General features: G+C 41.6%; 1 protein-coding gene across 4 annotated transcripts in view; it reads right to left on the bottom strand.

Annotated features, from left to right (window-relative positions):
- Nucleotides 1–25,237, bottom strand: part of BCAS3 (BCAS3 microtubule associated cell migration factor) — a 3,636,180-nt gene that overhangs the window by 3,571,008 nt on the left and 39,935 nt on the right. For all 4 annotated transcript variants that reach the window (XM_085649432.1, XM_085649434.1, XM_085649433.1 and 1 more), the window contains exon 2: nt 3,448–3,535. In XM_085649432.1, coding sequence (XP_085505558.1) covers nt 3,448–3,518 — 71 coding nt within the window. In that variant the 5' untranslated portion in view covers nt 3,519–3,535. The remainder of the gene's footprint in view (nt 1–3,447; nt 3,536–25,237) is intronic.

Consider the following 25,237-nt stretch of genomic DNA (forward strand, 5'->3'; position numbering starts at 1 on the left):
CTGGGGGACTTTTGGGAGCATGCTGCATTCCCTTGCTTATGTCCTGGCTGATGACAGTCATTACGTACCCCAGAAGCCTTTGCTGGGTCCCAGCTCTTACCCTGATAACCCCTGCCCTTGTTCTGGGATGAGTCGTGGGGTCCACCCATCTGAGAATAATTTTGGGGGCCTTTTGAGACCGCCTCCTTTTTGTCTTTGTTGTTGCTCACATCTTTCCCCTGCTGTGAAGTCTGAGCACCCTTTTTCTGGTCACTCCAACCATGGGTCTTTCTGGACACCCTGGTTCTGACCCATTTGTCAACTATCCTCCCCAGCTCTCAAGAAGACAACTTGCAATCCACCAAATGCTTTTGCAATATCTCAGTGGTACAATTAGTTAAAATGTGCTCTTTCATAATTATATTATATAGCCCATCATAAGTGTCCACCTCATTGCCTTTTATCCAGCCTTTTAGTGCTTTGACTGAAGAGTCCACAAAGTCCACCCACATCTGGTTTTGACCTTTATGGGTGTCCCTGAACTTCAATCTGTATTCCTCTGTGGTAAGTCCAAATCCTTCTACAAAGATCTCCTTCATACGCTGAAAGGACTCCGCCACATTCTCATTAAGGTTCAGAAGTCTATCTCTACCCTTCACTGAGAATAACTTCCACAGTAGAGAGCCCCAGTGCTGGCGACCTATCCTCCCCATTTTGCAGGTTCTCTCAAAGGCTGCAAACCACCTGTCTATATCATCACAGTCACTATACTGTGGGACAATCCCTTTGGGGATCTTAGGGTCAAAGGTTTCCTCTTTTTCCCCTGTTAGTATTGCTGCCACCATCTTTGGGCGTGAAGGCCATCTGTACCAGTAACGGCTGTTACGAAGTGAGGGTGGTGAGGCGGGGCGGATAAAACCAAATTTAAAACCCACTTTCCTGATTACATCCGCAGCTTCTCCTCCGTCTTCTTCTCTTCCTGCTCCTGGCCGCACACAGGCTCCCCTAAACAAATCAAGATGCTGCTGTCACCAGCATGACAGCAGCGTTGTGATTGGTCAGGCCGTTCAGACAGTGCCTGGGAGCCTAGGGACTGTTCTCCACCGGCCTGTGAAACACAGCCATGTAGAGAAATGCTAAGAGCGCATGACTGTCATGCGCACTTATGGTGCACAAACCACTCCTCCTCCCTGTGAAAACAGTCCTGCCCGTCCTAACATAGCCCTGTAGCCGGTACAAAAAAATAAAATTATTGTAAAATTATTATCATTTTATTTTTCCCTTCTTCTCTCAGAGCAGTGGAGCGACGCTGATCTTGACCCTTCTTCTTCAAAGGCTAGTCTCATTTCCTCAAGTTCAAGATTTCTCTCCTCTAGTGAGAGGAGGTCAAGCTCTTCCTCAAGGCTGGCTACCACCTGGCTAATAGGGAGACTTTGGTCACTACTTACTGGTAAAAGGCGGTCTAGAAAAGGGTAGAGAGTTCTGATCTTCACCTTTAGCCCCATCTTCAAATTGGGTTAGAGCCTTGTCCTCACCCTCTTCAGGGTCACCTTCTGAGAAATAGCCCTCCCTCTCTAGTTTTCTTTTTTAATAGAAGCTTAGGTCTTTTTTTAGCTCCTTTTTGGCTACAGGTCTATGGCCAATGCCCCAAGCTTTGAACAACACCCTTAGATCACTGACCTTCAGGGCTGGGATGACAGACAGGCACAATTGAGGCTGACAAGCATCTCGACCTAATCTGTTACCTAAAAGTTGGTAACTTTTTACAACCTTTAGAAAAAACGCATAAACATTTTCCTAACCTTTTTTATTGGAATGGGGGTCTACACAAGTCTCTGAAATTCCAATGTAAAAAATTCAGGAACATTTTTGAAAAGATAATTGAGTTTAAATTCAATTGTGGATTTCTCATGCAAAAATACCTTATGACGAAGTGGTTCTGCGAAAAAAACAAGTTCAGGATCCCACCGCTAAACCACCAATGTAGGAAAGTGGAGTATTACATAGTGCCTAGCCTATGAGTCGCTTGGTTGCTGCTCATTTCATCTACACTGCGCCCCATACAACGTGGCCATTTCCTCTAATCCTCTCCGTAAGACAGATATCTGTTGTTCTGTTTATATTCGTTATTGCAAGCATATGCCCTCATGTTTAGACATGTTTTCTTTCATCTACTTGTATTATTTATCTTGCGTATGTTGTTGAGTTTCTGTGTGTTTCATTATTGTTGTATCAGTAGGTGAATGCAAGAAAAAGTCAGTGAATGGATGCATGAGCATAAACATGAGTGACAAGAGTGCATGCATGATATTTTACAGAGTGCCTAAACCCATCAGAGAAACAAAAGATGCTTTAATTCATAAGCCAGACATATTTGAATTGTCAATGCTTATTAAGGTTGATGTTACATTGTATGACTGTAGCTGCCTGAGATTTGAGTGTTTTGTTAGGTGGGGATTTATGGTTATCTCCTCCACCAACAACAATAAAAAAGCATGGCAAAATTGAAAGGGTTGTTATATCTATTAAAAAACACACCCTTAGTAAAGCAGCACATCAGTGAATGCTTTTACATTTTAAATGTGTTATTGCAAGCATACAGCAGCCACACATGGGTGACAGCATATTTTATTTTGTTGTGCCATATGCTTGTAATATAAAACACTGCACCAGCTTGCCAAAAATAGACCTACTAGCTTTGCCAATGTTTGTGAGTTATTGTATTGTAGCCCACATTTATATGTTTTAGATCTGACTTTTCTTGCTTCCACTCTATGTAATGCATAAATTCAACAGTCACCCGAGTACCATAAAGTAATAAATAGTAACATCTGTTAATCACGCGGGTTTCAAATGGCCAAAGTACGCTATGAATTACAATATTTAAAAAAGTTTCGAAGGAATTTAAAACGACATTGTTCAATATATTCGTCAAGCCAGAACCCCTCACCAACAACGAAGACAAAATACGCAGCTTTCAGCACCGTTAGACTCGCACACCCGTTCACGTGAGCTCCAGATTTCATGTGCTCATGTGGTTTTAAGACATGTTCAAGAGCATGCGCGGCATTAAACAAAAAAAATGAAATAAGAACGTCGTAGCCACACAATACAAGCAGCATAGTTCTCTTTGTGCATCGTAAAAGAAGAACACCAACTTGATATAAGCGTGATTAAATAAGTCTCGTTAGTAGGGTACCAGGAGTGGCAGCGTTGAATTGAATAGCTCAATGGATAATTCAGTGCTGTATCAATTACAAAAAAGCGCCAGTAGATGGAACCATTTCTTCACTTTGAAAGAACCCTCAGTGATGTTACATGTATTTATAAAGCGCACTTTTTACCCGCGAGGGTGATCCACTGTAAAAGTAATATCCATTTGTGAAGTTATCCGTACATATTACTGTCGTCGCTATGAGAACGCTTTCAGCAGTAACGCTGTATTACAAAATGCAAATAAAGTCTTACGTCACAGCTTGCGGCCGGACCACCACTCCACCAGTGCATCGGCTAGGGCGGCGGGGAGATTCTGATGCCATGACGTCAAATAGATTTCCTATCAAGAGAAGCAGACAATGTGGAAAAACATGAATTTCGAATTTGGAGCACAAAAACTAGTAATCATCTAGTACACGTAAACAACAGTACGTTTTATCAGGCAGGATGCAACAACATACTTCAATGCCCAGCTCATCACTAAGAAGTGAGATTACATATACTGCTTCTGTCTCGTTGCAAGAAGATACACAACATAGCTATCCCAGAGATGGAAGTGGACAGGGGAACGAAGCACCCAAGCTTTATTAATTTGATCAAAACTGTTCCCATACTTTTTATTTAAAAACAACCGTTCCTGAAGAGTTGAGCTGCAGCAGGGAGAAAGGGAAGAAGAAAGGATTCCACGATATGAAGGGGGACAGACAGCTAAGGACAAGCACATACTTCTCTCTAGGGTGCCTGCTGTCTTTAAGGAATGTTAATGGGTGCAACTGGTTGATCAAATTTAAAGGATGCTTGGGAGCCAATAAAGGCTGTAATTGACAGCTTCTGGAATTTGTATTTTTAAACGGAAACGTGTATAAATGGTTTGAACTACGTACAATCAGTGTATTACTACTAACATAGCTTTTGAAAGCACTGTAAACATTTAAACAAAATCTTCTTGCACATTTTGTGACAAGCGATTTATATTGTGCGCAACCTTATAATGTATGAGGTACATTTTTTAAATTTATGATTATTCACAGTGCTTTTTGTCACATACTTGGACATCCTAGCACTATAAATACGCATCACTATTTCCCCAGTGCACCAACACAATTCAAATCAGCAACCGTTCAGTTACACCCACAGATATCTATAGTGATTGCATTAACCAACGCGGTTGTCCTACTCGAAAGATGCATTTTCCACAAATAAATTTACGGTGCATTTATTTTTCATTTAAGGTGTGTTCATATTTTATATGCATTTACTCCAAGGTCAAAGGCCAACAAACAAGTTACAGAATATTTTGTTCTGTTCACCCAGGTATATAACCACACGCCAGACTTGCTCACCAAGCCCCTATTCTACCCAGCATCACAGTTCCCATACTTTTTTTTATGCTGTTCGACCGCTGTTCTATCATCGATAATGTTTGTCATATGTATAGATAACAATATGTGAGAAATTACACAGGGCAGGCGTCCAGAAATCATAGTAATTCTGAGGGCTAAAATTAAATCTGAACATCGTTTCCATATCCACCCCATGTAAGAGTGAGCAACCAAGCTAAGTGAGAAAGCAATTAGTCTCAGAGGTCCCTTAGTCTCAGTTTAGGCCTTGCGTAAGTTAAGAACTTTTGTTTTCCCGAGAAACTATACTATACATACTGGGCTTTGGGTAACCCTCCTTCAGTCATTAGGTTATTTGGCCCAGGATCCTTCTACTGGGTTGAGATATTGCCAACCACTTACTGGATCAGCCCACAGGAGTATCATTCTCAGTGCCTTTCTATTGGCTGTATCACTCCACTTTCAATTGGGTGTTTGATGGACTATTTTACATTTGAAAAGAACGGTCAATCATAACACTTGTCACCATCAATTAATCACATCAGACAGGAATAAAATAATCCTTTTTTCCCTCACTGCAGCATTCATTTTAAGATGCTTTTATCGTGGCTTAAGTGTGCACTTTCCTAGCCCACATGCTGACTGATTAGAAATGCAGCAGTCATCTTCAAACATAGTGAATCATTGTTTTACGATTCCAAGACTGCTACCAGGTTAAAAGCAACATGGTTGCCGTCCTGCTTTTTAGTACTTTTACTAGTGTTCGTATACTTGATACTGTGCGCTCGATTTGGGGCTTGTTTTTCCAGGTGCAGATAAATTCTATGGTGACATTAAACGGGATTGGCTACAGTCCACTCCTGGTGAACAAGTAAAGATTGCAGTTTGCGACAATATGTCTGGGTATGATGTGCCAATACAGGACAAACACAGGCATATGGAATTGCTGCTTGCATGCGTTTGCCATAATAAAGCTAGACCTGATGGCTTTGCAAAACCTATTTACAAAATAGGTGCAAAACTATTCATTTTTAGGTCTCGCCTAGCGTTGCAGCGCATGCGCTGCACGCTCGGCGAGACAGTGAGAGAGGAGATTTCAGAAGGGGACTTGAAGCCCAGCCCATCATTTTCATTGGGTCGCATCAGCGTTTATGCTAAACGCTGGCTTACCATTGAACATGATGCTTTTTGGCCACCGCCCTTTCTCCCTTTCGTCTGGCCCATCGGACTGGCTCGTCGGCTTCACGGCTGTCGTGAAGCAATTTCTTATCTCAACATCAGCCGCGTGTTTATTTTTGCATCGCGCTTTCACTTAAAAGTGAAAGTGAAAGCGCAACGCAAATATAAACAAGCGGCTGCCTTTCCGCAATGGCGAGCGCTTGTTTCCTTTGTTCTGTACGTAGCATGTTGCAGTTCCAGAGCTGACCGACAGAGGTTCCCGCCACGCCTGCTGAGTGCTCGACCATATTTTCGGCGAACCTAAAGCCCAACATCCCTCGGTTCAGGCACAATAAAATATCCACGTGTTTAGTTGACTGACATAATTTACAATAAACACGTTTTGTAAGTGTAAGTAAGACTCTCGGGAAGAAAAACAAAATCGGCTTTCGTCCTAGCAGGCACTCTCCACTTTAAAGGCGTTTCATTGAAAATACCGTGCCTGGGACTTTGTGGCGTGCTCTAGTGCATGGATATTCTTACTTTACTTACAATGTTTTTCTTACATACAAGTGTAGATATATATTTGTTACGCATGACTGAACTCACAGAGTCAGAGGACTTGCCTGAACAGTCGCGTTGACCTTGAGCGCCGGAGCCGAAAGCTCTGTTCGTCGAGCAAGACTGAGAACAAAGCACGGAAAATGCCTATTCCTATTTACAACCACTGTCCTGTGTGGGACCCCTGTCGGCGAGCCTTGGTATTGCAGCACTTTTTTGATGCTACTGCACACTTGAAGGACATTTTACCACAATATTTCAATTGAATAAAAACGGTCTTCAGGACATAAAATATAATGAAAATAAATGAAACTGCGTTTCAGCTGCATGGGCTTATATAGTTCTATTTTTCCCTCATTGTACTCTGATTTCGGTAAAAGGTACTCACGCCGTGTTGTTTATTTGTCTCTGTGCTTATTTCAAACGACTTGCGGGAATTGTTGTCAGAACTGAGCAGGGATTGAACCCGGATCTGCAGGCATCACATGCTCACTGAACAACCTAATATTACCGGTTTGTACTGTATTGGTAAAATATCAGTTGGCAAATATAAAAGAAACACGCTCGGCCAAGGACAATTAACTGTGCTATTAATTAATTAATTATTAATTAATCCGATTTATAACGCGCATGGCTGCCCCAGCAACGGGGCGTCCCAGAGCGACCCAGACCAACAACCAAGAGACAGACGCAGGATGACAGCTAAACCTACAAGGATTTAGCAGGGCCAGAGAAGAGCCAGGTTTTTATTGCTTTACGAAACGCCAAGTGCTTCTGAATAATTCTAATAGGGACCGGTAATAAGTTCCAGAGTTTGGCGGCTAAGTTCCGAAAGGAGCGGCCACCAGCTCTGGCTTTGAGGACGCGGGGGGTACAGACCAAAGCACGACCAGCCGATCTTAATAGGCGTCGTGGGGTGTAGGGCTTAAGTAGCTTGGCCAGGCCCAACGGGGCCTGTCCGGACAGGATTTTATGCGCCACACATAAAGCCTTGAACTGAATGCGTTTTTCCACGGGAAGCCATTGCAGTTTAGGGAGCAGAGCGGTCACGGAGCTAGACTTAGGGAGTCCTACCAGCAGCCGCGCAGCGGCGTTCTGGACCCGCTGCAGACGCTTAATACTGGCCATATTAGCGCCCAAATAAAGTACGTTACCATAGTCCAGCCTAGACAAAATTAGGGCCTGGACTATGGTTTGACGCACTTTGGGAGGAAAAAAGCCAATCACGGGTCTGAGGCCACGTAGAAGCCCAAAACACACTCCAGCCACAGTTTTGGATTGCGCTTCAAACGTCAGACCCTGATCAAACCATATCCCTAGATTCTTTACCACCTTTTTGGGAGAGGGCGCAGGTTTCAGACGCTCAGGCCAGCACTGTTCGGACCATAGTTCTCGGTCCTTCCCGAACAGCAGGATCTCTGATTTGCTGGCATTGAGCTGCAGAAAGTTACCCGCCATCCAGTCCGCCACTGCTAGAAGATCCTCCTTAAATTTCCCTAGATTGGCATCACAGTTCTTAGAGAAGGGGATCAGCAGTTGGGTGTCATCCTCATATGACACCAATACAAGCCCTCTGTTTTTAGCTACCGGAGCCAGGGGACGAACATAGATATTAAACAAAAGAGGGCTCAAAACTGAGCCCTGCGGAACTCCATGATGCAGAGCAAGCTCCTGGGAATGAAACGGAGGCACAGAGACTTGGAAAGACCTTTCCTCTAAGAAATAGCGGAGCCAGCCCAAAACCTCGCCCTCAACACCAATTTCCTGCAGACGAGTTAGTAAAATTGCATGTGATATGGTGTCGAAGGCGGCACTTAGATCCAAAAGGACCAGGGCCATGGAGTCACCCCTATCCAGATTATCCCTGATGGCTTCGGATACTGCCAACAATGCAGACTCCGTCCCATGACGCGCACGGAAGCCATGTTGTGAGGGGTCCAGAATGGCGTTTTGATCTATATACTCCGAGAGGACAGTGTTGACATGAGATTCCGTCACCTTAGCCAGAAACGGGAGCAGGGAAATAGGCCGATAATTGCTCGAATTCCCAGGGTCCAGGGAGGGTTTCTTAAGTAATGGAACAACTTTAGCGTGTTTCCACACTCTAGGAACCACTGCGGAGGACAAGGATAAGTTCACTAGGCCCACAGCCCAAGGGGAGATCACGGAGTGGAGTAGGCAGAATAAAGCAGGAGTCAGAGGGTCAGCTGGAGAACCAGATTTGATCTTCAGGCATAGTGCATCAAACTCGCTGGAGGATACAGGAGGAAAAGATACCAGGCTGCGATCCACCAAGGGGCTAGATGAAATAGAAGGCTCACTCCCAGCACGCAGATCAGCTGATGGTAGGTTGGAATAGATCTGCTCAACCTTTTCCAGAAAGTGACGAGCCAACTCACAACACTATTGGTTGGACACAATCGGGGAGGATACCACAGAGCCTGCATTTTTCATACTTTTAAGCAGGGCAAATACCGACTTAGCGGGATTAGAGCTTGCCAGGATTTCTTTGGCCACATACTCAGCTCGAGCCTTCCGAATAAGGCGGTGATACCGTTTAATAGCAGCCCAATATTCCAATTTAGCTGAGGCGTCATAGGAACGTCTCCAGACACGTTCCTTAGTTTTATAAGCAGTAACGTAGGTTTCTGCCTATGAGCTCCCTCAATCAAACATGATGCAACAGATGCTGCCTTAAGCGACCTCGCCGGTGACCTTATTCATTTCTTTGCTATTGACACTGCCAGTGGCATCAATAAGGATACTTTTAGAATTTATTTGTATGCGTTATGCAACGATATGTTGTTAAGTCCAGATATATATAGATATATTACCTACTGGCGGTCGCCAGTAGGTAGTTATAGTTAGGACCCCTTTTCCATAGGAAAACCTCAACATTCTATTTTGAATAACTTTGGCGCCGGTCGATGAATCCTCGCGAATTTCTCAAAATAGGTGGGGCGCTACGCTCCGCTCCTACCCTGAAAGTCTCGAGGGGATTCGTCAAGCGGGGGCTGAGATAAAAGGGGGGTCCCAAAACGCGTTTTTCCCATGCATTTTTCCATAGGACCTTTAGAACGAGCTACAGCCCGAACGGCTGAACAGAATTACTAGAAATTTGGCAGAGAGGTAGTCCCTAGGTCAAGGAAGTGCCTTTTGTAGGTTTGGTGTAAATCTGTTCAGTAGATTCTGAGAAAATAGCCTTTAAATCAATATATATATCTGAGCCCGCTTACGGTACGCTTACCGTACGCTTACCGTAAGCGTACGGTGGCGTGCGCGAGCGAGATTCTGATTGGCTCTTAGATCTTAGTAAACATTCGAATCGGCCGAAACCAGGAAGCGGCGGCCGCCATTTTGTCTCTCGCACTGAGTGTTGTTTATCAAACAAGATGGCCAAAAACATGTTACGGGGCTGTTTTGACAACTCCCTCCCACATAGTCATGTTGAGGGAGTCCCCAAACATCCCCCAAGAGCAAAAACGGTTTTATTTTTTTTTCGGCAATTTCGCCGAGTACGCTTACCGTACGCTTACCGTAAGCGTACGGTAAAAAAAAAAAAAACACTATCCACACTTACCCCACCCCCTGTGCTTTTGGTGGCCGTAGGCCACCAAATGTACAGGGCTTATTAATAGGTAAAAAAAACTAAATTTTGGCAACATGAAATTGTAAAATCGAAATAAAAAAAACACTATCCACATTGACCCCACCCCCTGTGCTTTTGGTGGCCGAAGGCCACCAAATGTACAGGGCTTAATAAAGTTGATAAAAACCGTGCACGGAACGAACTGCGTTAAGTGGGCGCGCACGCCTCGAATGGCGTAAAGTAACTTAGCATTTAAAAAACCGTACAAATTCACTGAAAAAACCATAGGTTTCACACACGTTATAGTTAGGAATTAGCATTTAAAAAAACTTGCAAATTCACTGAAAAAACCATAGGTTTCACACATGTTATAGTTAGCGGAAATTTTACTGATAAAAAACCAGTGAAATTGCCCCGTTATAGTTAGTGCTGGCAACTATAACTCACGCGACCGCAATCTTCTGCTGATGACATATGTGTCTTTATGAAAAAAAAATATTTGTAATATATGTATAGCTAAAAATTAATGGAAGAAGACATGGGCAAATAAGTGTCTAAATACAGTATTAGCATCAGCAGAGGATTGCGGTCGCGTGAGTTATAGTTGCCAGCACTAACTATAACGGGGCAATTTCACTGGTTTTTTATCAGTAAAATTTCCGCTAACTATAACATGTGTGAAACCTATGGTTTTTTCAGTGAATATATATATATATATATATAGCCAAGAAAGAAGTGACTCAAACACATAGATTCACCAAAGAACAAAAATATATTTCCACTACAACGTTTCAGCTTCCGCCTTCCTCAGGTAGTACAAGATGGTTTGCTCTGTGGCTGCACAGATGACAGCTGAATTTTCAAAAAGCATCATGAGTGAAGATTGCTTACCGCAGAGCTCCAAATTTACGATCTCTTATTGTGAGAGCTGAACTCAAGCAAGCAGTAACAAATGCAGGGGTTCATTGCTGTGACTCTAAAAGGTGCATCACATGTGAATATCTTTTACAAACATCATCTGCAACTAGTTCTGTTACGAGAAGGACCTATGCAATAAGGCAGCATCTTACATGTCGCTCAACATGCATTATTTATGTGATTCAGTGCCAACGGCAAAGCTGTAAAAAGCAATATGTAGGCCAAACAGTGAATGACCTCCGTACACGATTCAGGAACCACAAATCTGCAATAATTAATAAGAAAATTGACCAGCCTGTAGCCAATCATTTTAACCTTGTGGATCATTCACTATCAGATTTGAAGATTTTCCCCGTGGAACATGTTTCAAAGGAAGAACTACTGGACTCCAGGGAAAACTTCTGGATGTACCGTTTAAAATCACTGCATCCAGATGGACTGAACATTACTGACAACACAACCTGATTACTGCATATCTCAAGAGCTCTCTGGACTGCATTGATTCCACATTCCAAATGGAATCTTAACTTATGATGCTTTTTGAAAATTCAGCTGTCATCTGTGCAGCCACAGAGCAAACCATCTTGTACTACCTGAGGAAGGCGGAAGCTGAAACGTTGTAGTGGAAATATATTTTTGTTCTTTGGTGAATCTATCTGTTTGAGTCACTTCTTTCTTGGATATTTTATTTCTTTGTGACTCATTGTATCCTTTGGGATCCAGATTTTTGCCCTGGCTGGCTGTTGTTTTCTTGTGATCCTTCATCTGCAAGTATATATATATATATTATCTACTGGCGGTCACCAGTAGATAGTTATAGTTAGGACCATGTTTCCATAGGAAATCCGCAACATTCTATTTGGAATAACTTTGGCGCCGGTCGACGAATCCTCGCGAAATTTTCAAAACTAATGGGGCGCTACGCTCCGCTCCTACCCTGAAAGTCTCGGGGGGATTCGTCAAGCGGGGGCTGAGAAAAAAGGGGGGTCCCAAAACGCATTTTCCCCATGCATTTTTCCATAGGACCTTTAGACACAGCTACAGCCCGAACGGCTGAACAGAATTACTTGAAATTTGGCAGAGAGGTAGTCCTCAGGTCAAGGATGTGCCTTTTGTAGGTCTGGTGTAAATCTGTTCAGCAGGTCCTGAGAAAATAGCATTTAAATCAATATATATATCTGTAAGCGCGCTCCGTGCGCTTACCGTAAGCTTACTGTACGCGTACGGTGCCGTGCGCGAGCTCAATTCTGATTGGTGGTTACATGACTGTAAACATTCGAATCGGTCGAAATCAGGAAGTGTCGGACGCCATTTTCTGTCTCTCGCACTGAGAAACAAAGGTGGGGAACGTTAAACGGGGGCAACGAAGAGAGTTGCAGACCCCCTAGTGTTTGTCAGGGGGTCCAAGAAGGACCCAAAAGTACGAAAAATTAATTTAATAATTTTTTTAAAAAATCGCGGGGTACGCGTACGGTAAGCTTACCGTACGCGCACGGAAAAAAAAAAATAAATAAATAAATAAAGAAGTAACAATCACATTTATTAAATAAATTAAAGGACCCACAAGGGAGAAAAAAACAAATGTTACTGCGTAAAAAAAGGCGAGGTGCGCACGGCATGGACTAATACATAACTTAGCATTTAAAAAACCGTACAAATTCACTGAAAAAAACCATAGGTTTCACACACGTTATAGTTAGGAATTATCATTTACAAAACCTTGCAAATTCACTTAAAAAACCATAGGTTTCACACATGTTATAGTTAGCTGTACATTTCACTCGTAAAAAACCAATGAAATTCCACGTTATAGTTAGATCAGGTAACTATAACTTGCGCGACCGCAATCCACAATGTGTAATTTCAGATGTCATCATTGATGTCATGAGTGATGTCACTGACCATGTCATGAGTGATGTACTATGTGACGTCATCGGCAGTTTATTGTGGGCGCGCAAGTTATAGTTACCTGATCTAACTATAACGTGGAATTTCATTGGTTTTTTACGAGTGAAATGTACAGCTAACTATAACATGTGTGAAACCTATGGTTTTTTAAGTGAATATATATATATATATATATATATTCACTGAAAAAACCATAGTAGGTTTCAGGGATGTTATATTAGTTGGACATTTCACTCATAGAAAACCATAGAAATTCCCCTGTTATAGTTAGTTGAGCTAACTATAACTCACACCCCCGCAATGCACTGCTGATGACGTCACATATTACATCATTCATGACATGGTCAGTGACAATCACTGATGACATCTCAAATGACATCACTGATGATATCATCCAGTGAATGTGTGTTTCTATAAAATGTAAATATGTTTTATGTATATTTGCCAAGGTGTATTGAAGAATGAATGGGTGTATAAGAGTCAGGATGGATTATTAAGTAGGTGTGTGACTGACTGTATAAGTGAGTGATTAATTGTGTCTTGCTTAATTCATGTGTTAGCGAGTGATACAGACATTCACACAGTTTAGATTGTCAGTTGGTGTGTAAGCAGTTCCATGGTTTGGTTAGCAACTAAATGAGGATCTATATGAGCTATTGATTGCTTGTCCGAGTACCTCTATGGGTGCCTAAGTGTCTGTGTGGGTGGGTGGGGGTGTGACTCTGTGCATAGATTTGTGAGTGGATAATTCACTGGGTATATGTGTTCAAGTATGTATCTGTGAAGGGTTGTATGGCTGGGTGAGTGTGTGTATGAGTGTCTTGGTGAGTGAATAGATGCCACAGTGGTACATGTGAGAGTAACTCCATATGTGAAAGGCAGTATATATGAGTGTTGGACTGTATACATGACTATATGTAAGAGTGAGTGATTGTAAGAGTGCCAGTATGGATCAGTGTGTGCTTGTATTAGTTATTGTATTAGAGTGTAAGTATGTGTTAGTATATGTTTAAATAAGTGATGTGGTATTGTGTATAAGTGTACAGGTGAGTAAATGAAAGTGTGATTGATTATTTCCATTACTGACTAGGTGTGTGAATAACTCTATGAATGAGTGGCGGTGTGTGAGTGTCTGTATAGATATGTGACTGGATATGATAATGCTGTATTGATGGCTGACTTTATGTATGAGTGACTGTATGGGTGAATGAATGGATGTTTGTGTGTGTAGACCTAGGAATTAGTGAGTGGATATGTACTAACTGGTATTGGTGTGTTCATGGTTTCGAAAATTATAGTCTGTATTTTAGAGTAGGTGTATCAAGTGTTATATTAGGGCCTGATGAGGTGCATCAGATTTTGACGTGGATGATGTAATCAGTGATGTCATCAGTGATGTCACTGACCATGTCGTGAATGATGTAATATATGATGTCATCAGCAGTGCATTGCGGGGGCGTGAGTTATAGTTAGCTCAACTAACTATAACAGGGGAATTTCTATGGTTTTCTATGAGTGAAATGTCCAACTAACTATAACATCCCTGAAACCTATGGTTTTTTCAGTGAATATATATATATATATATATATATATATATATATATATATATATATACACACACACATATATACACACACGACCATTCCTGCCGCAGAAAATGAAGACAGGCGTAGACTCCGTGAGAGTAAAGCAAGGGGTGGTTTTATTTCACCAAGAAGGCCACGACGCGTTTCGACGTCAAGCCGCCTTTGTCATTACAACAGGCAACACCATCAGAAGCCATTAAATACCTGGTATCTTGGACAATCGTCATGACAACGGTAAACAATAGACATAAAAATACGGTCTTTACCCAGATATATAATCAGAAGACAGACTGTTATATACTCTTTGTTCTCTCCTGCTTATTTCTAGCTAGATTACACACTTAAATATCAATGTGATGTAAATTAAACAGGGTGTAAGAACGTTAAATATAGTCACACTGTAAAGCCCAAGTGGGCCTAGATTACCATACCACTAGACAATCTCCTGCCTTGTTGTTAAATGAACACAGAGTAACATAGTAGCTGAATTACTCTGAAAATGAACAATTTAAAAAACAATTTAAAGGAGAACAATTTAATATCATGGTATAAGCCCATAGTGGGAATAATGCCTGTCTTAGAAAATCTGGGTATAGAACAAAAACCAAGACACTCAGTAAATAGAAGAAAAAAGAAGGTTAGGTGAGCCTGAGATAGAAAATAAGGAAACTGGGTACGTTTAGATACAGGCAGGTTAGGATCATAAATGCACGGATAAAGCTTCATCAGCGTTCATACCAATAGGTATTCTGGTGTTGAACAGAATTATGTATTTAGATTCGAGTCTACGAAGTGCTTGTTGTCTGTTACCTCCTCTTGGATTCTTAGGTACAGTGTCAATAACACAGTAGGAGAGATCACTGGCTCTTCCACTGTGGTATTGATTAATGTGTCTAGCCACAGGGTAATTGGGGTCATCATTGTTGATGGCCCGTAGATGTTGAAGTATGCGGACATGGACAGGATGAATAGTACTTCCTATATACAGTTTACTGCACGTACATTGTAACATATACACAGCAAACTCACTTTTGCAAGTGAAACTTCCCCTTATGATAAAAGGGAGAGTGTCTAAGTGGGGAGCTGATTTCTTTGATGTTAATGCCGAACCGGCAAGCCTTACATTTGGCACATTTGGTAAAACCTTTATTAGTTTTAAGCCAATCAGAGCCCCTGTTTACACTAGGTGCATTGCATACTAGTTCCTGTCTCATTGATTTGGCTCGCCTGAATGAGATGGAAAGTGTCTTAGGCATTTTCTGACCCAAAACTGGGTCATTGCGTACAATCTGCCAATGTTTGTATAGCATTTTGCGAAAAAAGGTCATGATATGTATTGAAACCAGTTATAAATCTTGGGGTTCCTGATGCATGATATTTCTTTTTCGCTACTCATTTCTCTTTAATTTTTTCAGGATTGGGGAACAAAAGTTCTTTTCTGGTGACATTTTAAACTTTGGCATTTGCTTTGCCTAAAGTATTGGCACTGTAGCCCCTTGATTCCAGTCTGTCAAATAGAGTATTAGTAGCAATGATAAGACTGTTCTCAGTACTGCAATTTCGCTTCATGCGACGACATTCTGCAAATGGGATGCTTTCTTTTAATGAGGTAGGGTGGAAGCTACTATAGTGAAGAATAGAATTCCCAGAGGTGGGTTTCCTATAGGTTCTAGTTTCCATCTTAGAATTTTCCACAAAGACCTCTAGATCTAAGAATTGAATAGATGATCTGCTGGTGTGACACGTAAAAGTTAGATTTAAAGAATTCTCATTAATCACATCAGCAAATGCAAGAGCAGATTCCTCTGAACCTTGCCAAAGAATAAACAGGTCATCTATGTATCTTGCATATATCACCACATTTTCTGTCATCTCCTGCTTATGTTCAACCATGAGTACCTTCTCCTCCCACCAGCCCATATGCAAATTAGCATAACTGGGGGCGAAGCAGGTACCCATGGCCGTCCCGCGTAACTGTTTGTAGAACAACTTATCAAATATAAAAACATTGTTATCAAGACACCATTCAGACATTTCTAGCAACATGAGAGTATGTGTGTAAAGGTCAATCGATCTTTTGCCTAAGAAGTGTTTTAGGGCATTCAGTCCGTCTTTGTGTCTGATGCTCGTGTATAAAGTATTAACATCGAGCGTCATCAGAACAAAATCATCCTTCCATTGTAAATCAAAAATCTTCATTAAAAAGTCCCCCGTGTCTTTGATAAAAGACGGAAGTGCCTGGACATATTGTTGTAGAAAAAAGTCAATGAATTTGGAAGTGTTTTCAAAAAGACCTCCTATTGCAGCTATAATGGGTCTTCCAGGAGGGTTTGTAGCGTTCTTATGAATCTTTGGTATCAAATATAGCTGAGGTGTGATGGGGTAGTCTGTTTTAAGGAATTCAAATTCCTGTTTGGATATCAAATTCGAACATCTCCATTTGTATAGAGCTGTGTGGTATTTCTCTTTAACGCTAACAATAGATGTTGGGCTTATCCTACAGTAACATTCTGGATCTTGAAGTTGTTTATGAGCTTCCAGATTGTATTGTTCAAAAGGCCAGAGAACAACATTCCCTCCTTTATACGACCATCTCACAACGATATCTTGGCGTTTTTTGATTTTGACTATGAGATTTTCGTAATCAGATCTACGATTACAGTTGGTACGGATAAAGCCTGTACTAGATGTGATGGAAAGTTCTTTTAGATCTTTCACCATGTTTTCTGCGAAAATGTCAATATTGTCTCTCGGCATATTTGGCAGAAAAACTGATTTAGGTCTGTATGGAGTGGGTTTCCTCCCATAGAAATCTAATCCCATGGTATCTGCCACTTGCTTAAAGGGATTAGTCTGAGTGTCTTCTCCAGATTCCAATACTGCCATATCCTGTAGGAGCGACATGTCTCCCACTTCTAGATTTCCTAATTGCTCATTTGCATCTGTTTGGCTCATCAATTGAACTTCTGGTTTCGGAGTAGTCATAAAGTATTTTTGTAGTTTAAGCTTTCTTGTGAATTGAAAGAGATCTACTCGAGTTTGGACATAGTCAAAATTGGTAGGTGCGCACCAAGACAAACCTAATGCTAATATTTCTTTTTCTTTTAGCATTGTCCATAGTAGTGTTTGGTATTACTTCTTCTTTGTTCGTCTGTTTGATGCTTTTGAAGAGCTTATTTCTTCCACCCCATCTTCGGTCCTTCCGCCTTCTCGTTTTTGACTTCTTCCTCTGTTCGCTTGCTCTTGTCGAGGGGGGCGGGGTCTCAGGTGTATTGAACGCTCTAGCCATAAAAAATCGAGTTTTTGAATTACAGATGGAGCGGCGCCAGATGCAACATCTTCAATATCTGATTCTACCGCTGAACTGAGTTCTGAGCCACTTGGTTCTGTTGGTTTCTTTTGAGAAATAGTAGCTGAGGATAGTTGTTGTCTTCGAATGTTGTCAAATTTTTTTCAAAATGTATAGATTCTGCCATTTAGGTAATCTCGTTTGTATCTCTGGAATTTAGTTGCTTTCCGCTCTTTGATCGATTGCTCGTGCTTTAGTAATCTTTTTTTCATTTCGGTTTGGGCTTTAGTTAGTTCCTCTTTATCGGAGAATTTTTCTAGTTCTTTGTAGACCTCATCGATTTTCAGCAAGATTTTTTCTCGATCGCTGATGGCATATTTTATCAAAATTTCCAACATATGCCGAGATGAGTCAGCGCTATTCTCCGCCCATTCTTTAAGCATGCTAGGGTCAGGATTCTCATAAAATCAGTGCTACGAGAATTCGCAGTCCTCTCAGAACGCGTCCTACATCCAAATACCTTTGTAATGATTTACACTCCCACCATTTTGATATTTCTGACTTGCGTAGTTTCTCCAATTCGTACATAGTCTGTTTGATGTCCTTATTTTTATTTTTAGCCTCAGTGCTATTCGTTGGCTGTGTCCGAATATCAGTTATCTCGTCATTAAATATATCCAATGCTGCCTCTTCTCGTTCACGGACCCACTCCTCGGCCATCTTATGAAAAGAATCTCACTTCTTGCTTCTCACTGCCCGTACAGAAATCTCGGGACTACCTCTCCCATCAGCCACTATAATGCCACACTCACAACCAAGCACGCTACGGAGTTCCTACCTGACAATCAGACCGCCCTCCGGCTTTCTCGAGAGCCCGTAGGGAAAATCCAATGCGAGACGTAGGTTGTGGCGGGATCAATTTCTGCTGCGGGAGGCGCCGCGTTATCTGCACAATTGTAACCACTAGGTCCCGGTTACGCGGTGCTCCAAATCGAGGAGGGTCTACGTGAAGATTCCGGATAATCTTGTATATACGACCATTCATGCCGCAGAAAATGAAGACAGGCGTAGACTCCGTGAGGGTAAAGCAAGGGGTGGTTTTATTTCACCAAGAAGGCCACGACGAGTTTCGACGGCAAGCCGCCTTTGTCACTACAACAGGCAACACCATCAGCAGCCATTAAATACCTGGTATCTTGGACAATCGTCATGACAACGGTAAACAAAAGACATAAAAATACGGTCTTTACCCAGATATATAATCAGAAGACAGACTGTTATACACTCTTTGTTCTCTCCTGCTTATTTCTAGCTAGATTACACACTTAAATATCAATGTGATGTAAATTAAACAGGGTGTAAGAACGTTAAATATAGTCACACTGTAAAGCCACATACTCAGCTCGCGCCTTCCGAATAAGGCGGTGATACTGTTTAATAGCAGCCCAATATTCCAATTTAGCTGAGGCGTCATAGGAACGTCTCCAGACACGTTCCTTAGTTTTATAAGCAGTAACGTAGGTTTCTGCATATGAGCTCCCTCAATCAAACATGATGCAATAGATTCTGCCTTAAGTGACCTCGCCGGTGACCTTATTCATTTCTTTGCTATTGACACTGCCAGTGGCATCAATAAGGATACTTTTAGAATGTATTTGTATGCGCTATGTAACGATATGTTGTTAAGTCCAGATATATTATATATATATATATATATTACCTACTGGCGGTCGCCAGTAGGTAGTTATAGTTCGGACCTATTTTCCATAGGAAATCCGCAAAATTATATTCCCAATAAGTCTGGCGCCGGTTGATGAATCTTCGTGAAATTTTCCAAACTTTTGGCCAGCTCCGGTCCGCTCCTATCCTGAAAGTTTCGTGGCGATTCGTCAAGCTGGGGCCGAGAAAAAAGGGGGTCCCAAAACGCGTTTTCCCCATGCAATTTCCCATAGGACCTGTTGACGCAGCTACAGCCCGAACTGCTGAACGGAATTACACCAAATTTGGCAAAGATGTAGTCCTCAGTTCAGACTCGTGCCTTTTGCATAAATGGTGTAAATCCGTTCAGTAGTTCCTGAGAAAATTAGACTAAAAAAGATAGATATATCTATGGACGAGGAGGATACGCGCACCCTCCCAGCACCCTAAGCGCACCCTCTGCGAACCAAGCGCTCACCCTCCCGATCACGCGCTGAATGCTAATTGGCTGTCAAGTGTCTGTCTACATTCGAAACCAGGAACTGTTGGCAGCCATTTTGTGCCTTGGTAGAAGCGAGGCTGATTAAGTAAGGGAAATAAGTGTGTGAAAGATGTAAAGGGGGCAGGATAGAAATACTCTGACCTTCTAGTGTTGCTTAGGGCGTCCCAGAAGGACCCCCTGGGGCCCCTTTTTAAAAAAAAAAAAAGAAAAAAGACGGTGAAACCGCGCAGGGTGCGCAGATCCGGCCGAAAAAAAAACCAACCGAAGCGCGGGCTTCCACGCTTCGTCAATAATTAGCCCCCGGGTGGACCAAATCACGGGGGCAACATTTTTAAAAATTAATGGGGGAGGGGGGCTGCGTGGCCACCCTCCTGGAGCCCTCGAGGGCCCGGGGGACCGCCACCCCCCAGGGCTGGCTCCTACAGTGTCCTGGGGTGCCCACCCCCAGAACACTGTTGCCCTCCCACAGCAAAATTTATTAGGATTTTGAAAGAGAGAGCAGGGAAACCTGCTCTCTCTTTCAAAATCCAAACGATATTGCTTTTCCACACGGGGAGCTGCATGTCAGCAGCTCCCCATGTGGAAAAGCAATGCCGGCTCCCGAAGGACGCGCGGAGCCGGCTGGGACCGTGGGGGGCGTTGGGGATCCCTCCACGGCCCCCAACGTTTTTTTATAAGCCCCGGGTCCCCGGGGATAATAAAAATTAGTGATAGGGGCTATTTTTTTTTTTCGGTAAAATTAGGAGTCGCGCATCCTAACGCGTCGGGTGCGCGATTTCTCTCACGTAGGGTGTGTGGTTTCTAACGCATTGGGTGCACGACTCCAAGGGAAAAAAACATCACACATATGACGTATCGTGGAAGCGCGCAAGCGTCACGTAACGTACTTCGTACGTGTCGCGTATAGGCTTGGAGTCGCGTACCGGTCGCATAGCAATCACGCACGAAAATACGTACCCAAAGCACACCGTACGCGGATGCTTTCGCGCAGGGATCGAGAACGGTGCGCATAGGGTGCGCGAATCCAAAAAAGAAAAGGGAGAAAAAAAATATAAAATAAAGTTTTGAAAATATAGTTTAAAAAATATTTTAACAAAATATTAAAAAATATTTTACAAAACATTTACAATTTTTTTTTAAACAATAAAAATAATATTTAATTTTTAAAAGAATTAAGTGAAAAAATAAGTTTAAAAAATGGTGATAAAAAAGTATTTAAAAAAACATAATTAAAGGAATTGACACACTGAAATAGAAAAATTTAGAAATCCAATGAAAATCATTAAACATCATAGTTTTAGAGATAAGTTATAGATAAGAATTAGCATTTAAAAAACCTTTGAAATTCACTGAAAAAACCATAGGTTTCATGCACGTTATAGTTAGGAATTGGCACTTAAAAAAACCTTAGAAATTCACTAAAAAAAACATAGGTTTCAGGGGCGTTCTAGTAAGCTGGACATTTCCCTGCGATCTTAAGCACATGATTACGGGTCTGTGTCTGCTTTGCCGAAGGAAAACTTTGCGAAGGTGAGAAGCAGCTGTTTCTGATATTTTGGACTGGCGTGGCTTTGACCAGTCGAACACGGACCCCCAATAATCTTGCGGCGACCTACCAACAAAGCTACCACTTTCGTGTCTATGACCAGAAGGAACAAACTAAATCCGGAAGGAATTGCAACGGCAAGGTAGGGAAATGGTAGGACGAAAGGGCATTGCGGGGTGATTGGTGTGCTATTTAGCGTACGGGACGAGAGGGTGATTTCACACATCTACAAGCCCGGGAAACGCCAACATCATTAATCTTCCAATTCAACATGTCGGCCGACACGCTGAAAGACCGTGAGGCGGCAGCCTCTGAAATGTTTGACAATGTGCCCCCATTCAATATCTTGCAGAAACAGCAAGGGGCCAGTGCAACAAGTACAAATGATGACATAAAAAGCAAAATGAAAACGTTAGAAAAGTTGATGCCCAGTGAACAGGGAAAGTGATGGGAACAGAAGTCATTACAACGATATTTGGATGTGGGGAGAAATCCCAGAGGATTGTGAATTCTAACGGCACCTAGTTATGAGCAACTCAATCCAGAAATGATGAAAGAATGGGCTCAGTTCAATGTGGACTCTTCCAGACGTTTGGTAGAGATTCTTGTGAAATACGCGGAGATTGATAGAGCGGCGCTACAACTCCGCATAATAAAATTGACTGATGAAATAACTGCCATGGGTCTTACTGAAGAAACTGCCAAACTAAAACAAGAGATGACCAATCGATTACGTAAAGAGGAAGACAAAGTGAAAGAACGAAAAGCATTTAAATTCCGCCGGGATCGTGTGGATTATGAAACTGGTCGAATTTTCACGTTCTCACGCAAATATGAAGCAATGAAAGCAACTAAATATGCTGCCTCTAACGCTCAACCAGGTACTTCCCTCACCAAACAAAAAACTGCTGACACCTCTAACTCCGATCTTAGTTTGGCGATAGAAAGTGAGCCCGTTGAAGAGCTGAATTTTTTAGCGGAGGAGCGGAGTGCAACTCTCAGACCAAGACCCCAGAGAAATCCAACAGGCAGAGGAGAAACTACCGGCGGAGGCAGCGGAGGAAGGCTAGAAGACGTAGCAACTGCGTGCAACAACGGGAGGGGTTGGTGGAACCGCTGATAAATACATCAGAAGAAAGCAAAAGAACAGTTATCAATTTGTCTGAAGAGTCCTCAACCAAGCTGAAATTCAAATTCTGGCCTTAGGTTGATCTTATTGTGCAGAATCTAACTTTGACTATCCCAATACCAGAATGGACATCTACAAGTTTGTGCGGAAATTAAAACTACAAAAATTTCACGCCATGAAAAAACCTAATACCGCGTCTGACACTAATCTCCACAATGACATAGAGATCAAAGAAACTTTGCAACCTTTGCCATCAACTGACCAATCGTTGTTACAAATATTGACTGAATTACACGAAGAAAATCAAAGTATGGAAATTCAAGAACTTTCTCCCAACTTAACCAGAAACATTTCTGTTTCACAGAAAGTCCATGAGACTAGTACGCCATTCAAAAAGAAATCACAGTTCACTCTGATATTGGCAAGAGATGGTATCGATATAGTCAGTGAAAACGTAATCAATGAAATCAAACAATTGAATTACAGAACTTTAAACACCAAAAAGAAAATGAATAACAAACAGGCAATACTTCTCTTTGATAAACAAATTACAAAAAGGACAAAAATGTTAAAGTCAGAGACTCTGACAAAGGAAGAAATGTAGTTTGGTGGGCCAGAAAAGATTATATAGAGGAAGCACGGTCTCAGTTAAATGACCGATCATGTTATAGGCTCAGTAACTCAGTGGTCCTAAGAGATACAGCTAAAGACTTTGCTAAACTGGTGGCTTGGAAGGGTATGGGTTTATTAACTATGGATGAATATCAGTTTATTAGAAATAACCACCCTACGGTCCCCAACATTTACTTCATCCCCAAAATTCATAAAGATGCCACCAAACCCCCAGGCAGGCCTCTTATATCAGCCAAAGGTAGCCTACTTGAAAATGCGTCCAAATATATAGACTTTTTTCTGCAAGAACACGTTCAAGAATTACCCTCCTACATAAGAGACACCGGTGACTTTATTTCTAAGTTAAAGGATTTTAAAGGGGACAACACATTTTATCTTTTAACTTTAGATGTGTCTTCTTTATATACCTGCATTAATCACAAGGATGGCTTACGTGCAATTGAATTTTATCTGAACAAAAAATAAGGCTACCTTACCCCAGCACAATATTATGCTATTGGGCATGATAAACTTTTGTTTAAACAATAATATATTTTTGTTTGATAACCTGTTCTACCAACAACTGCGAGGTGTCGCAATGGGAGCCAGCTTCTCCCCCCAGCTATTCCTGTTTATTCATTGGCTGGTGGGAGGAGCTGGTCCTCATGAACGAATACAAGAAATATACAGATGATCATGTCAAACTGTATTATCGATACATTGACGATTTATTTATTGTGTGGGAAGGAACGAAAGAGCAAGCCTTAAACTTTGTATCTGAGATTAACATGAACTATGTCAACCTTGCTTTCACATCTACTATTAGCAAGAGTAGTATCAACTTTTTAGATGTGGCAATATATGCTAAGGGTAATATTCTTGAAACTAGACTGTATAGAAAGGAGACTGCAGGCATTGCTGTACCACAGTTTTCCAATTTTCACCCCCGACACCTAGTACGCAGCATCCCTTATGGGGAAATGCTGCGTCTCAAAAGAATTTGCAGCAATTCAGAGGACCTAGCTATAGCTCAACACAAAAGTAAGATGAGATTCTTATCTAGGGGATACCCTATTAACATCATACAAGGGGCCATTAACAAAACAAACATTTTGGAAAGAAATGATCTATTGATTCCCAAAAAAGCTAAAATAGTGCCACAAACAAAAAATGAAAACCTTGATGAGTTGAGACTTATCATTACCTACAATGTTCAAGAGAAAGCCATAAAAAAGATCATACATAGAAGTTGGGTCTCGGTTAAAAATGATCCTGTAATAGGACATGAGCTTCCTACTAAAGCCAGTATTACTTACAAAAGAGCGCTCTCTATGTACAACTGCCTAGTCTCTAGTAGACCGGAATCATCCAAAACAAGTAACTGGTTGACTATTCCTAATGGTTTTACTAAATGTAAGACATGTAAGGCATGTCAATATGGCAAGAATAGAAATAGCTATTATACTGCATTTTGCAACAAGGAGATCAAAATCAACAAACCTCTCCAATGCAAAACAGAATATGCAATATACGTACTAGAATGTACATGCCAACTCAGGTACGTAGGAAGCACAAAGCTGCCTGTCAGCAAAAGAATTTTGCAACACATTAGGGCTATAAACAACTGTGATCCTACCTACCCAGTCGCCAGACATTTTCGAGAAGTCCAGAAAAATGATTTAAAAGATTCTTATTTTGTAATCGATGTCATACCCAAAACCAAAAGTGGGTGCGACAGGGATTACCAGCTCAGAAAACTTGAGACTCGTTACATTCTCAATCTAGATAGTAAATCACCAGGAGGATTAAACAATACGGAAGATTTATATACCTGTTTGTAAATACGTCCTGCCCATCCTTAGACTTCGGACAACCTTTTTTCACGTAATAAATTAAAAATTATTATTTCTTGATTTTTTAGATCAGTACCCTGTCTAGTTTACTTTTTTTAGTCTTCCCATATCTGTTTTAAATCCTATTGCTTTTTAACAGAATGAACCGCACTTAAACATTAAAAAGGCAATATATGGGAATAACACTTATAACTTCACTCAAGGCTGCCAAACCACTTTAACCACTTAATATTCTTGTTTTTTTTTTTTTTTTTTTTTTGGAAAACCTTTATTGACATTGCAAATAAACAAATAAAGACAAGTATGGGCCTACAACCCTCGGGGCCGGCCGCTAAGCAGTGAAATTAACAGC

The sequence above is a fragment of the Triturus cristatus genome, chromosome 3_2 (assembly GCF_964204655.1).
Source record: "Triturus cristatus chromosome 3_2, aTriCri1.1, whole genome shotgun sequence".
In the NCBI taxonomy this organism is placed as follows: Eukaryota; Metazoa; Chordata; class Amphibia; order Caudata; family Salamandridae; genus Triturus; species Triturus cristatus.